Genomic DNA, 14266 nt, shown 5'->3' with positions numbered 1-14266 from the left:
AGGTCTTTAGTCCACTTTGAGTTTATTTTTGTGTATGGTGTAAGAAAGTGGTCCAGTTTCCTTCTTTTTCAGGTAGCTGTCATGTTTTTCCAACACTATTTGTTGAAGTACACATTAAACAAATGTTTAATTCTGGGTTTTCCATTCTAGGCCACTGATCTCTCTGTTTTTGTGCCAGTACCATACTGTTTTGATTACTTTGTATAATTTTGTAATATAACTTGAAGTCTGGAATTTTGATACCTCCAGTTTTTTCTTTTTCATGTCGATTTTGGCTGCTTTGGGTCTTTTGTGGCCCCATACAAATTTAAGGATTGTTTGTTCTAGTTCTATGAAAATTGCATTGGTATTTTGATAGGGATTGCATTAAACTGTAGTTTGCTTAGGTAGTTATAGGTATTTTAACAATATTTGTTCTTCCAGTCCATGAGCATGGGATGTCTTTCCATTTGTGTTGTCTTCAGTTTCTTTCATCAGGGTTTTATGGTGTGAGGGTTCCGGTCTTTCACCTCTTTGGCTAAGTTTATTCTTAGGCATCTTTATTATTTTTGGTGCAGTTGTAAATGGGCCTATTTCTCGTTCTGCTGCTTCATTACTAGTGTATAGACATGCAACAGATTTCTTTATAATGATTCGCTAAATTTACTGCATCCATTTTTCAGTTCTAGTAGTTTTCTCATAGAGCTTTTAGGGTTTTCTACATATAGTTATCTTGCCATCTGCAAATACTGAGAGTTTTACTTCTATCTTGCCAGATTGGATGCGTTTTATTTCTTTTTCTTGTCTGATGGTGACTTGGACTTCCAAACTGTGTTGAATAAAAGTGGTGAGAGTGGACATCCTTGTCTTGTTACTGACCATAGGGGAAAGACTCTCAGTATTTCCCCATTGAAGGATGATGATGCCAGCTGTGGGTTTTCCATAGATGGTCTCTATTATGTTGAAGTTTTCTCCACATCTACTTTGTTAAGGATTTTTATCATGAGTGGATGTTGTACTTTGTGAAATGCTTTCTCTGTATCTACGGAAATGATAACACAGTTTTTATCTTTTCTCCTTGATGTGATGTATCACATTGATTGATTTGTGAATACTGAAATTTGTTGCCCTATTTCTTGGCACCTTACAAATGAAAGAATCTAAAATTCAGACTAGAGTACTGGAGAACACGGTCTTTTGAGACTCCAGAGGTCTGCTTGGGGTCCTGCCCCCTTTGGGCTTTGTAAACTCGGTTAGGTTTGATTGCTTCTCTGAATGAGGTTTTTAAAATCTGTAAAAGGAAGGGCCAGAAGTATGTTTAAGGTTAACCTCTAATCCTGTTGTAATTGGCTCTTAGGAGCAAATATTTTTGGTACATAAATGTGTGGTACATAAGTTTTCTAGTTCACAAGTCTGTCACGTACCAGAAGTTAATGGGTCAGCCTTTCAGGAAGGTGATTTACCCCAAAGCAGCAGTGAGTGCTGTGCCCGATTTGATTTGTTACTAATAGTACACAAGAGGGCGCCCATGATGGTACCTGGCACATGGTAGTTTCCTACCAAATATTTGTTAAATAAAATATTAATGATGACTGAATTTCTAGAACTCTTTTAACATTGTGTTTAAACAGACTTACAATATGTGTACATTTGTAATGACCGGAATAACACACAGCGTTACTAAATGAGAAAGCAAGAAATAAATTTTAGTCCAAAATCTAGTGTTGGAAGGAAAAAGTTTAGAAGAAACAAGATAGAATTTAAAGGAGATTCTGAAGGGGACTTGGGGGCAAGTTCAGATGCTTTATAATAGTGATATTTCCTTATTTTAAAATTCTTTTAAAACATCCAGCTTTTTAATTCCTTGGTTTTATTATTTCATGTATTCATACAAAACATTGACCTATGTGCCAGGTTCTGAACTGGCTTCTCAGGGTCCTGTGGGAGCCAAGGAGATGGTCTCTGTGCCATGGACCCTTCTCTCTAGAGAAGGGAGAGACCCGGGCAGGGAATTAACGTGGAATAAGGGTGAAGAAGGTTAAGTCCCGTGAAGCAGGGGAACCTTGTCTGGGACTTCCTGGAAGTCTGGCCTGCCTGGGCGCGGGTGGAGAGCGAGCGCAAGCGGCAGCAGGGGCAGGGGCCCCCGGGACTGGGGAGCGGAGTGGGGAGCACAGCCAGGGACGAGGGAGGAGCCTGCCTGCCTGTGCCCGAGGGGACCAAGGGGAGTTTGTAAGAGGCGCACCAAGAGCGAACGGCTTGTGCAGCCGTGGCGGGTGGGGCTCCGGGCCAGGCTCTGGGCGGGACTGGCTCCCGGGCGGGGGCTGTGATCCTTGCTCAGGTGCGCGAGGGGCTGTGGCTTTTGTGCCCGCCGTGTTGGTGTGGGGCCGTGGTGTGGAAATGATGTCTCCTGTAAACAACCCAGTAAATCGTTGCACGTTTTCCCAAAGAGAAGAGAAGATCTGGGAGTGCCTTGTTCAGGATTTCCCTGCCTCAGACTCCAGCTTGACTCCCTGTTATTCTCGGGATGACGCCAAATCAGATTTATAGTTTTAGACTCCGCTGCTGTGTGAAGCCTTGAAGGGGTGAGTCAAAGGGAGGGGCGCTCTGGGAGCCCGTGTAGACTCTCAGACGGCAGCCTGGTGTGTGACGACGACGATGATGTCCTCGTTGGGGTCCCGGGGGAGAGGAAATAGAGGTGGTGAGTGAGTGGATGCGACACGACCCCAGAGGTTAAAATCAGTAGCGGAGAATGTGGAAGAATAGGGGGAGGCATCAGCATTATTCCTGCGTTTCTGACCCATGGTACATGGAGATGCCACGCGCAGGGATGGGCAACAGCGGGGAACAGTGGAGCTGGGGACGGTCCCTGATTTCAGCCCTGGACCTGCCGGGTGCGCGGCATCCAGGAGGGGTTGTGAACTGGGCACGCGGGCTACAGCTGGGCCTGGGCTTCTGACAGGCCGTCTGGGCTGGAGACGCACTCAGGGAGTCGCTGGCACGGGGAGGTTTGAAGAAAGAAGGTTGATGTTGGCTCCGTGGTAACCCGTTCACTTGAAGTCACTCTTATGCCCAGTGGACGTAATAGGGTGAGGAAAGGGTAAAAATGGGAGGAATGGAACATTTTTCTCAGTTGCTACTAGAATTAGAAGAAAAAGGAGTAAAAGAGCATCAGGATGGGTATGAGATAGAATTAACTTTGTGAGTCTGGGGAATTTAAGTGATAATGTCCCCTTAGGGGAAAATTAAGTGCAAGGAAGGAGTGCACGTTTCAGTAGGTAAGGATGGCAGGTGGCGGCGCCCGAGCCCAAGCTCACTGTCAGGTGGGGGTGTTGGCCTCATTCCCCCAGGGTAGATAGAAGGAAAGGCAGATCACACTTGTATTTAGGGAACATTTGCAAAGCAGTTGCTGAGTTGTTGGTTTCCTCTTTACTCGAGGGAGTTCCTGTGTTAGGGATCTTTGTATTCTGCACTTAAACATACTTCTCCGAACGGGTCGTGTAAAATACTTGCAGGATCTAGAGTGGGATTGTGGCTTCATAAAATATTAGGTCCCAAAGCTTAGATTATAAATATTAGAGATGATTTAGCTTTCAGTAGTTCCGACTTGATCCGCAGGCATGAGCTACATTCTCCTGAAATGTGCCTTAGCCTGCCAAGAGGTCGGTGGACCCCCTAGGATGCGGGACGCCCCGAGTTACTTGCTGAGCTCGAACCTGAATCGGCAGGCTCTGACAATCCATCCTTATTGTCCCGGACTCCGTTCACCTCCCAACGTCTGTTTTATGGAGCCATTAAAATTGTTCCTTAATTTTACGGTAGGAGTACTTATTTAACAACCTCCACATCTCGCCGTGATAGACACAGTCCGTGAGATATGACTGTAGTATTGCGTCTCGAGGAGTACTGAGTTAACGTGATGCTGGATACCTGAGGGCCTTGACCTGTGGACCGAGATCCTGAGGCATTAGAAGTTACATTTTAGGGGCACCTGGGTGGCTCAGTGGGTTGAAGCCTCTGACTTCGGCTCAGGTCATGATCTCAGGGTCCTGGGATCAAGCCCCTCATCTGGCTCTCTGCTTAGCAGGGAGCCTGTTTTCCCCTCTCTCTCTTCCTGCTTCTCTGCCTACTTGTGATTTCTCTCTCTCTCTCTCTCTGTCAAATAAATAAAATAAAAAAAAAAAGAAGTTATATTTTGTAGTAGCCTTATACCCTTGTAATAGCCAGTGTTAGTTGTTTAGCGTTTACTCTGTGTTAAATATGGCATGCGCGTTGTCTTATTTCAACTCCACAGTAACTGTCTGAGGAAAACGATGGGCGCCCCCTTTTGTAGATTGAGAAATTGAAGTTTAGAGAAGTGAGAAGTGAAGTGCCTTACCCAGGACCTCCTACCCGGCAGGTGTGGAGCTGAGCGGCCAACCCCGGTCTCTGAATTTAAGAAACATCTTAAATTTTGATAAGTCTTGCCAGATTCCCTTCTGAAAGGAGAGTGACCATTTCCCTGCACCTCAGCCTCACCAACATCACATTTTTGCAAAGTGCAAAACTCTGATTCTGGGAGTTCCCTTTGCTTTCTAGTTATAATGTGGGGCAAGTCCTATAGTTTAAGTTTTGATACCTTCCGAAGGCAAAGAAATGCACCAGTGTTAGTAGTGCATATGCAGACTTCCACCCAGCTTCTCTCTCTCTCTCTCTCTTTTTTTTTTTTAAATATACAATGTATTATTTGCTTCAGGGGTGAAAAATCAGCCTTACACAATGCACAACACTCACTATATAGCACATACCCTCCCCAATGTCCATCAGCCCGCCGCCCTATGCCTCCCTCCCCAGCCCCCAGCAACCCTCGGTTTGTTTCCCGAGATTAAGAGTCTCTTGTGGCTTGTCTCCCTTTCTGATCCCATCTCCCCAGCTTCTCTTGGGAGCACTTTTCTTGTGAGTTCGTATGATTCCGAACTAAATCCCTAAGTAAGTATATCTGTACATAAAAGCATATGAGTTTGTTTCCGCAGAGGAAGAGCACTATTGTCTAAACGAGCGTGGGCCCCACTAATGCCTATGGACTGAATGTCTCTGTCTGTGGCAGGCACCTTACTACCCGCCCCAGGTGTCAAGAAAATATTCATTAATTTGCTTTATTTCTTCTTCAGGTTTGCCTGCAATGAGATTTCATTTTCTACAGTCAAAGGACATCCTTTCTGAGCGGCTGTGAATCGACCTGGAATGATACTGTATATTTTCATCTGATGGAGAATTAGCTGTACCTTGCACAAGGATTGCTACACTGGACAACTTCAGAATATTGCTCACGATGTCCTCAAACAGGAGTCAGAATCCCCATGGACTGAAGCAGATTGGCCTTGACCAGATATGGGACGACCTCAGAGCTGGAATCCAGCAAGTATATACCAGACAGAGTATGGCGAAGTCCAGATACATGGAACTCTACACGTATCCTACTGCCTGAGCTGAAACTAATTTGCTTAGAATTTTGGTTATTTACTAGTATGATCTGCGAATTGTTAGAGGTTTTAGGTCATGTTTTCTCTTTTCAGTTCACCCTGTGTTGTAATCAGAGTTCTTTTTTTTAGCTTTAAAACTTAATTCACTCTTTTTAAGTTTTGTGACCAGCGGTGAACCCCGCTGAGGGTTAGTCTACAGTGGTGCTGTTCAGTGTGGCCGTCACTTGCTACGTGTGACTGTTTACATTTAAGGTCACTAAAATGAACAGTTCCCAAGTCATGGTCCCTGTATTTCAAGTGCTCGGTGGCAAACAGCCTCTGTCATTGCAGAAAGTTCTGGTTAAAGGACCGTGCTGGTTAAAGCAAGGGAGGATTGGTTCCTGTATCGTCTGTGGCTGCCTTCGTGCTGTGGAGGCTGAGCGGAGTCGTTGCATCAGAAAAAGTCAGAAATACCTGCTGTCCAACCCTTTATGGGAGCAGTTGGCTGACCTTCCTCTGAAGGATTACCACATAGAGCAAAACGTTTTACAGTTAGAACCTTGTTTTACAAATATGGCATTCGAGTATTTCGCTCACTTGTTATGTGGTTCGTGGTGTGTGCAGGGGGCTGTCTGAATGCCACAAAGGTCGTGAGGGTGTAAACATCGTAGCTCCTGCTCTCTGTTATGTGCTCGGTGGGCAAGAAATTAAAACTTCAGTTGCCTTCACTAGAGAGCAGATTGCTAGTGATTGCTGGTTCTAGTAGTGTATAAAGTTGCTAGTTTGATGGAGATTTAAGTGTAAACTTCTAGTACGTATCGGTAATTGTCAGACTTGGTTTTGTGATATTCCAGGGTACCCTCCACTTTGTTGATCGTTTAGAATCTTTGCCCCCAAATTAGCATTACTTTAAATAGACATGAAGCTACATGTCTAGTTCAAAATTAACCTAAAGGTTATTAGAGTACACGTTCATGTGTGCACATACATTTTCATTGTTTAAAAACAACAACTTAAATGAGATAGGCCTCACATACTTAACCTTTTTTGCAGGGAGGGCACCCCTGGGTGGGCATGAGAAAATTCACCCCCCTTTAAAGTGATTTTTAGTGTATTCCTAAAACTATGCGTTCACATTATCTAATTGTGGAACATTTCCATCACCTCCAAAAGAAGACACGACCCGTTAGCAGTCCCTTTCCATTCTCCCTCCCCTCGGTCCTGGCAGCCACTGATCTACTTTCTGTCTCAATGCATTTGCCTATTCTGGACATTTTAGATACATGGAATCACATAATACATAACCTTTGAGAGTGGCTTTCTTCACTCACCATGGGGTTTTGTCTTTATCCTTGTTGTATCATGTGTCAGCACATCATTCATTTGTATGGCTAAATCGTCTGGCTAGATGCTTTTTAAAAAATTTTATTTATTTATTTATTTATTTATTTGACAGAGAGAGTGTGAGAGTGTGTGTGTGTGTGTGTGTGTGTGTGTGTGTGTGTATACAAGCAGGGGGAGCACCAGAGGGCAAAGGAGAAGCAGACTCTGCACTGAGCAGGGAGCCCGATGTGGGGCCCGATCCCAGGACCCTGAGACCATGACCTGAGCTAAAGGCAGACGCCTGCCTGACTGAGCCACTCAGGGGCCCTAGATGCTGCGTTGTGTTTATTTGTTCATCAGTGACGGGACATCTGGGTTGCTCCCACCCTTTGGCTGTTGATGAACAGAGCTTATATGAATATCGTAGGTTCTGGATGGACGGATGCTTTCAGTTATCTTCGGTAGGTGGCTCAGAGTGCGATTGCTAGGTCATCGGACACAGAAAACCTTCAAGGATAGAATCTTTCACCAATGAGAGGACTTTACTCCGCTCAAGAGGGTTGTGATTTGCTTAGGTATACAACCTTCATTTTTTAAAAATTTTGTATGTAATGCTGCCAAAAATGGTGATTCCAGTGGTGAGACAGGGCCCTTGGCTGGGTTTCCGGTGTGCAAAACAACCAGGGGAGACCTGGTGTGGAGACGGCGGACATTTAATTGCTGATCTGCCTCTGGGGAATTTCTTAATATGTCGTTTTTGGCTAAATCAGAGGGGGCCTGTGTCCAGTACAGTGTTAGGCTCTTAGAACACTGAGAACACAGAGACTTTGCCTTCAGCAGTTGCTGAACTCTTACATTCTACAAATCATTATAGTATGTAGGTTTTGCAGTTTTAAATTTTTTTTAGGAACGCTGCTCTTGCATTGAATTTTCTTTTCCTTCTGGTGTTGTCTGAAACAACCGCTTCATGTGTTTACTAAGAATGGAGTGTCTGGCCTGAGTCTAAAATATTTACTTCGATTCTGTAGCTGTTTATGAATACCCGCTACAGTTTGAATCTCGTGGGTCAGGCACTGTGCTAACAGCCATCTTCACCTTCTTCAAGGGTCCCGTTGCCCCCGAGGGCTGGTGTGGGTAACCCTCTGCTGGTGTCAGAAACCGGTTCTCCAGAGGCTTCTGTGACTTGCCCCTTAGAGCAGCCGCAGCGGGAGGCCTGACTTAGACTGCTCTGCGGCTCAGTAGTCCGCCCCCGAGCCTGCCTGGGCCCGCCGACGGCCCTCATGTGTTGTATCTGGAAGGAGTCCTGTTTCCCAAGTGCTTCCTGTACTTTCCTCATGAGGTTCCGCAGAAGAGGGTTTTGGACTTACCGTGTTGACCTGTGGGAGACCGAGCAGCAGTAGAATGTCTGCTTGTGTTTCGTAATCCAAATCACGGAGTCCCCTGCCCCACCGCCTGCATTTTCCGTGTCCGTGTCGTACGTTCCCTCCGGAGCACGTCTCCGCTTCTGTCTCCGCTTCTCCAAGACCGCGCTTGTCTGAAACCCCAGTGCAGGCTCGAGCCTTGCCTCAGTTTGCCTGATGTAGCAGATATTCAAGTTTTCTCTCCGGGTGTTTATTCCATCTCCCGTGTAACCACTTACTGAATTGCCTCTTAAAGTCATGTCCCACGGGCTCGTGTACAGCAACATCTAACACTTGGAACTGTCCGGTTCTGGTTCAGGTGAGCCGATGCTTTGGGTCCCGAGAAGGAGGAGCAGACTGTGTGCCTCACTGCTCACTCTTCAGGGTCAGACAGGCCTTGTCAGCCGTCCCTGGAGGAGAAGGGTTAGAACCAGGGGAGCGGGAAGAGCCAGGTGAGACCAGGGGGGGGTCCTTCTCCTTCCTGACTCTGGCTGGTAGCTAACAGCTGGATTTTTACCCTGTGTTCACCCTGCGGAAACATGTGACGTGCTTTCTAGAACGAGTACCCTGCTCCTGAGTGCGAAGCAAATAGTCGTAGAGCCTTATGTGTAAACATTTTTCTTGACTTTTTACCTCAGAATGACAAAGGAAAGAGAAGGGTATTTTGGGAAAGGAAGAAAGTCCCAGAGCGTCCGCGGGCAGAAGGATCTCATTCCGTCCCCTTCTTTTCCAGCCACTCTCCGAGGCCTTGTTTTCCTTCTAGAGCTTTAGCCTCAAGCCCTTGCCCCTCCCTGTACGTCCACCTGTTCGGTGCCTCTTTCTCTTCAGTTCTGTCTGCAAGGTCTTACCTACTGTGCACTTGACCGTTGCACAACATTGGAGTTAGGAGCATGGACCTTCCGTGCAGTCAGAACTGCCTGGAACGTGACTCCCCCAAAAACCTAATAGCCTTCCGTTGACCGGAGGCCTGACTGATGACTTCAACAGTCGATTGACCCATATGTATGGGTCTGTGTGTTGTTTACTGTGCTCACAATACAGTAGGAGAAAGAAATGTCACCAGGAGAATCCTAAGGAAGAGAATGCACTCACAGTACTGCGCAGTATTGATCAAACACATCCACGTTTGAGCTGAATCCATCCCCCGTAGTTGAGACCTCTGTTCAAGCAGGGGTCAGTGTCTTTATAATTCAGTGACTTGGGGCATTCTGTGCGGTGGGCCTGTGACAGTCAGGGGGGTAAATAATAGTAGGTATTCTTTCTTTTGACCTTGAAGTAGGTAATGTAATTTCTTAGTGCAGTGACACCCTTATGCTTGGGGAATGCAGGGTGACGTGCGGGTCCTTGTGTGCAACGACGCGATCGGGTCTGCCCGCCCGGCCGGCTGGTTGAAATGTCTGTGTTTGCCAGGCCCCACGTCTTCCTGCCTCTCATTTCTAGGTCAAAATCCTTTTTTGTTTTGGTCAATATACACTCAAATCATGATTTTTGCCTTGGATGAAAGAAACCTGTGCGTTGATGTCTTTTTTTTTTTTCCTTATGCCTGTAAGTTCTCATTAATGTTGAAGTTTCTGGTTTCTTAAACCCTGTAGTGCTGTGAGCTGAAATAGTTTATTCTGTTTTTTTGAAAGACTTCTCTTTCCCCAACCAGTACGCTGGGAATCAGTCCTGTTTTCCGAGTCTCGGCTGCATCCACGTGCTCAGGATTCATGCTTAATCTCCCTCCTGATGTTCCGGGACACAGTTCACGATCCCCAGAGTTGGGGGCACTTTGTCACCCGGAGTGAATCGGAGCCCCGGGCCGCCTGCAGCACACGCTCTGCGGGGAGGACATGTCCGGACACGCTGGTCCTGCTGCTCCGTCCCTGCCAGCTGTGCCGGCGGGTCCCGGCTGCTGCTGTCGCTCTTCTCGGCGCCACACACTTAGCCGATTGCCGGCTGTCCCCCGGGAGCTGTGGGCACTTGGCGGGTGTGCCAGGTGGTGGCCTTTCCACTCCCTTGGCCTGCCTGTAGCAAATGTATCTATTATAGAAACTCAAAATTTCACGGAAAAGCAGATCAAGCCAAAAAAATAGCAAATTCTTTTCACAGTACATCCATGATGATCCGATGGAAATATCTAGTCTAACGAATTTTATTTGGACATTTTCTTTTTTTTTTTTGTTTTGTTTTGTTCTGTTTTTAAGATTTTATTGATTGATTTATTTGAGAGAGGGGGGAGCACAAGTGGTGGGGGCGGGGCAGAGGAAGAGGGAGAAGCTGACTCCCTGCTGAGCAGGGACCCCCCACATAGGGCTTGATCCCAAGACCCTGAGATGGTGACCTGAGCTACCCAGGCGCCCTGGACATTTTCATCTTGTACTTTTTTGTTGTTGTTAGTAGTCTTAATGTTGAGGTGTTTTGCTCAAGTTAATAAACATGGTTTACATCAAATAAACGTAAACATAAAGGTATAATTTTTCTAAATGTAAGCCATTGTTCTCATATATTTATCCGTGCTTTGAAAGTAAAGCCATAAAGGACATTACTGATTCATAGAAGAAATGCAAATGAGAAAATATTCCACCTCATAATTGAACAATTAGAGGTGCCTGGGTGGCTCAGTCAGTGAAGCATCTGCCTTAGGTTCAGGTCATGATCCTGGGGTCCCGGGATGGAGCCCTTTGTTGTGCTCCCTGCTGAGCAGGGAGCCCGCCTCTTCCCCTTCCCCTCCCCCTGCTTATGCTTTCTTTCTTTCTCTCACATAAATAAAATCTTTTTAAAAAATTGTTTTTTAATACCAGAACTGGACAGTTTTAAAAAGAAATGATTATAGCCGGTGTTGGCCAAGAGTGAAGGGAGGTGGAGTTCTTGGAGTGAGATGGGGATGTTAGTTTGCTGGGGTCCTTCTGGAGGACAATTCAGAAATACAAAGACCCAAATGTACTTTGGCCCAATGTTTTGTTTTAATCTTTAACTCCATTCTAAGGAAATAGTGATATTCAAATTGTATGTGCAAGGCTGTTAGAAACATTCTAATAATAGGAAACAGTGGAAAACAGCCTCAGTATTCATCACTAAGGATGAAAAGTGGTATTTGAAGGTTACAAGCAGCCAATAAAAATACACTGAGGAGTATTCATTGACATGTCATAATGTCTGTACCGAGGAGAAGCAGGATACAAAGTGGTACGTGCCCTGGGCGCCCTCAGCACACGCTCTCTGCTTCTGAGAAACAACAGGGCACCGTATTGGAAGTAGCCTTCCATAGGTACTGGCCTTATAGATGGTACTTTTTCTAAGGATTTATTTATGTATTGAGAGTGCACACAAGGGGCGGGGAGGAAGTGGGAGAGCATTTCAAGCAGACTCCATGTTGAGCAAGAAGCCAACACCAGATCCCATGACCTGAGCCAAAACCAGGAGTTGCATGCTTAACTGACTGAGCCACCCAGGTGTCCTGATACATTTTTTTATAGATGATAAGTTTTTAAATGCTCTTCTGTGCATTTTAGATTTTCAGTGTAGAATATACATACTAAAATATAGTTTATTTAATTTGTTTTCATGATGAAATTTAAATCCTAGTTATACTTGCTTGTAAAATTCTACCTTTCACTGCTGACTTTATACTATTAAAATAGTTTTCAGAATTGACAAATTGTATTTATCTTTGAGAGAGCGCCCACAGAATTATACTGCATTTAGTTGCCTCTGGAAGCAATTTTTTTTGTTTTTTATTAGTATAAACCTGATATGGTCAAGTTTTTCCCTTCTAAATTTGAAGATTTATTGATTATTTTGAGAGAGCGAGCACGCACACAAGCAGGGCGAGAGGAGAGACTCTTCAAGCAGACTCCCTGCTGAGCGTGGACCGGACTCAGAATGAGCCAGAATCAGGGGTCTGACACTCAACCGACGGAGCTACTCGGGCGCCTGTCCTTCTACATTTGACTCATAGCACACCTACTTAGAACACTTTGAGCATTTTCCAACCTATTTATGTTAATTGCAATCACTTGCAGGCAGATATTGCTTTTGAAATATGCTGTGGGTGTGGATCTGTTTTACATGGGCCACCCTTTTCAGAGCCCTACCCAACAGTAGCCTCCTGAGAACCTGGTTCTCTCAGGACTTACAGACCAGCAGGACCAAGTGGCAGGTGGTCTTGGGGCCCTGGCGTATGGTACATGTGTTGACGTGTGAAGATAGAAAGTATTTTTAAGGCAACTTTCAGCGTAGTCTTTCCAAATGATTTTAATACAAGTTAACTACTTAAAATTACACTGTAAGTTCCAGTTTGTAAGAAGCGTTGGTGGAAAATAGTTCTGTTTAGTTTGCTTCTCAAATTGAATTGATTTTTCTTTTAGAAGATGAAAATGGTTTGAGTTTGGTGGTAACTGAACGTCGTGGAGAGATTCCCCAGATGTGTGTAAGTGAAAGGCAGGGTGCTGGGGGTGAAAGGCACTGGAGCCCCAGATGCCGACAGTCCGACCGCTCAATGTGTGCAGGCCCCTCCTGCAGCGGGAGACGAGCCATCCTGACAGTCCCAGCGGCAGGGAAGGGCTCTGGAAACATCTGCAGGAAAGCGTGCACATGCGGGGCTTTGCAAAGTCAGATCCCACCGCGTCGGATGTGACCCCTTTCAGCGACTTGTCTCTACCCGTCATGCAGAAGGATGCTTTGGCGGGTGGTTGGGGAGGTCTGGGGGACGGAAGAGTTGTATGGCCTGTGTTGAGGGCACAACCAGGCTTGGCTCTTTAACACAAAGTGCCACACCACCTGCCGCTGCCGAGTGGCCCATGTCTGCTCGGGTCCTCGTCTACTTTCCGCCTGTGGCTGTGTTGCCAGAGAAACTCCAGAGAACTTTTTGAGAAGACTCTCAAACGCCTTAAAAGTCAAATACGTGGGTTTGTGGGACTCTGGCTTCCTTAGTATAAAACAACTAACCCATTGACTCCTGAATGGAGCTTCTGTTTTGCTGTCTTTTAGATTTTTAGTTTATTTTTACCTCTTGATGGTTTCCTCTTAATTCCTATATTTAATTTATCCTCATAGTCTATTTTAGTTGGTTTTGGTTTAAAAATAATTTTAGATGTGACCCATTTTCTTCCAAATGTTAGTCATATTTATTTTGTTTTTCTACTCTTCATCTAAAGTCAGTGCTACATTAACACGGAGTTGTGCATGTGTTGGAACGGCGGGTGGCAGGTGTGGTCTCTGGGAGCAGAGTGACACGAGGAGCCCCATTTCATGCTGTGGGGAAGCACCTGGAAGCCTGAGGGCTGTGGTTTCCCCACGGCAGAAAAAAACCCACAGCCGGTCATTGAGGAGTGCATCCATTTCGGAGTCCTTCTTTCAACATGGATTAGTCTCCCTTCCAGATGCTGCACTCGAAATACTCTGATAATGTCTGTCCTCACGTCGGACTCAAGGGTGACTCAAGGAAGGACTAGTTCCCCTGGTTAGAGGACTTTTCTCCAGTAGCTTCTGAGACACACGAAGAATCTGCTTTTTCCTTTTCTGATAACATTTTCTCACATACTACGGTTGACTCAAAGCTAAGATAAAAAATGGCAGACTGAAGATTGTGTTGTCAGAGCTACATACGGTCTGTCTTGGTGGCTGGGCCATGGTTCGTCTTTCTGCTGACTCAGCCTTGATGCAAAGCTCTGTCCATGCCATTGTTTTGGTAAGAGGTGGTTTGCTGTTCCCTCGGAAGTATACACCTAGGGGCGCCTGGGTGGCTCAGTCAGTTAAGCATCCAACTCTTGGCTTCAGCTCAGGTCGTGATCACGGGGTCATGATATGGAGCCCCCGGGTCAGGCTCTGCTCAGCCGGGAGTCTGCTGGGAGATTGTCTCTCCCTCTCCCTCACCCCTCCCTTCCCTTCCCTCACTTTAAAAAAAAAAAAGTACACCTCTTACTACTGTCTTCCATATCAGCTTTGTTTTCGGTTTCCTCTTCACGAAAACAGCAAGCAGGGGCTCCCTGGGCCAGCAGTTTTCATGAGGAATAGCCTGGCTTTAGACTGAACTCTTCCGCAATTGGACACCACCACTTGCTATGGGGATCACGTCTACCTGTAGGAAAAAGTACATGAACCCAAGAGAAGATCTGTTGGGGGGCTTTTTAAAATGGAATTTTT

The 14266-nt window shown here is 45.8% G+C and overlaps 1 protein-coding gene across 4 annotated transcripts in view; it reads left to right on the top strand.

The window, feature by feature from the left end:
- CUL1 (cullin 1) overlaps positions 1-14266 on the top strand; it is a 110857-nt gene that overhangs the window by 40261 nt on the left and 56330 nt on the right. For all 4 annotated transcript variants that reach the window (XM_082693593.1, XM_082693592.1, XM_082693591.1 and 1 more), the window contains exon 2: positions 5127-5427. In XM_082693593.1, the coding sequence (XP_082549719.1) occupies positions 5288-5427 (140 nt within the window). In that variant the 5' untranslated portion in view covers positions 5127-5287. The remainder of the gene's footprint in view (positions 1-5126; positions 5428-14266) is intronic.

This window comes from Mustela nivalis (genome assembly GCF_964662115.1).
Source record: "Mustela nivalis genome assembly, chromosome: 12".
In the NCBI taxonomy this organism is placed as follows: Eukaryota; Metazoa; Chordata; class Mammalia; order Carnivora; family Mustelidae; genus Mustela; species Mustela nivalis.
This window is presented reverse-complemented; position numbering and strand designations above follow the sequence as displayed.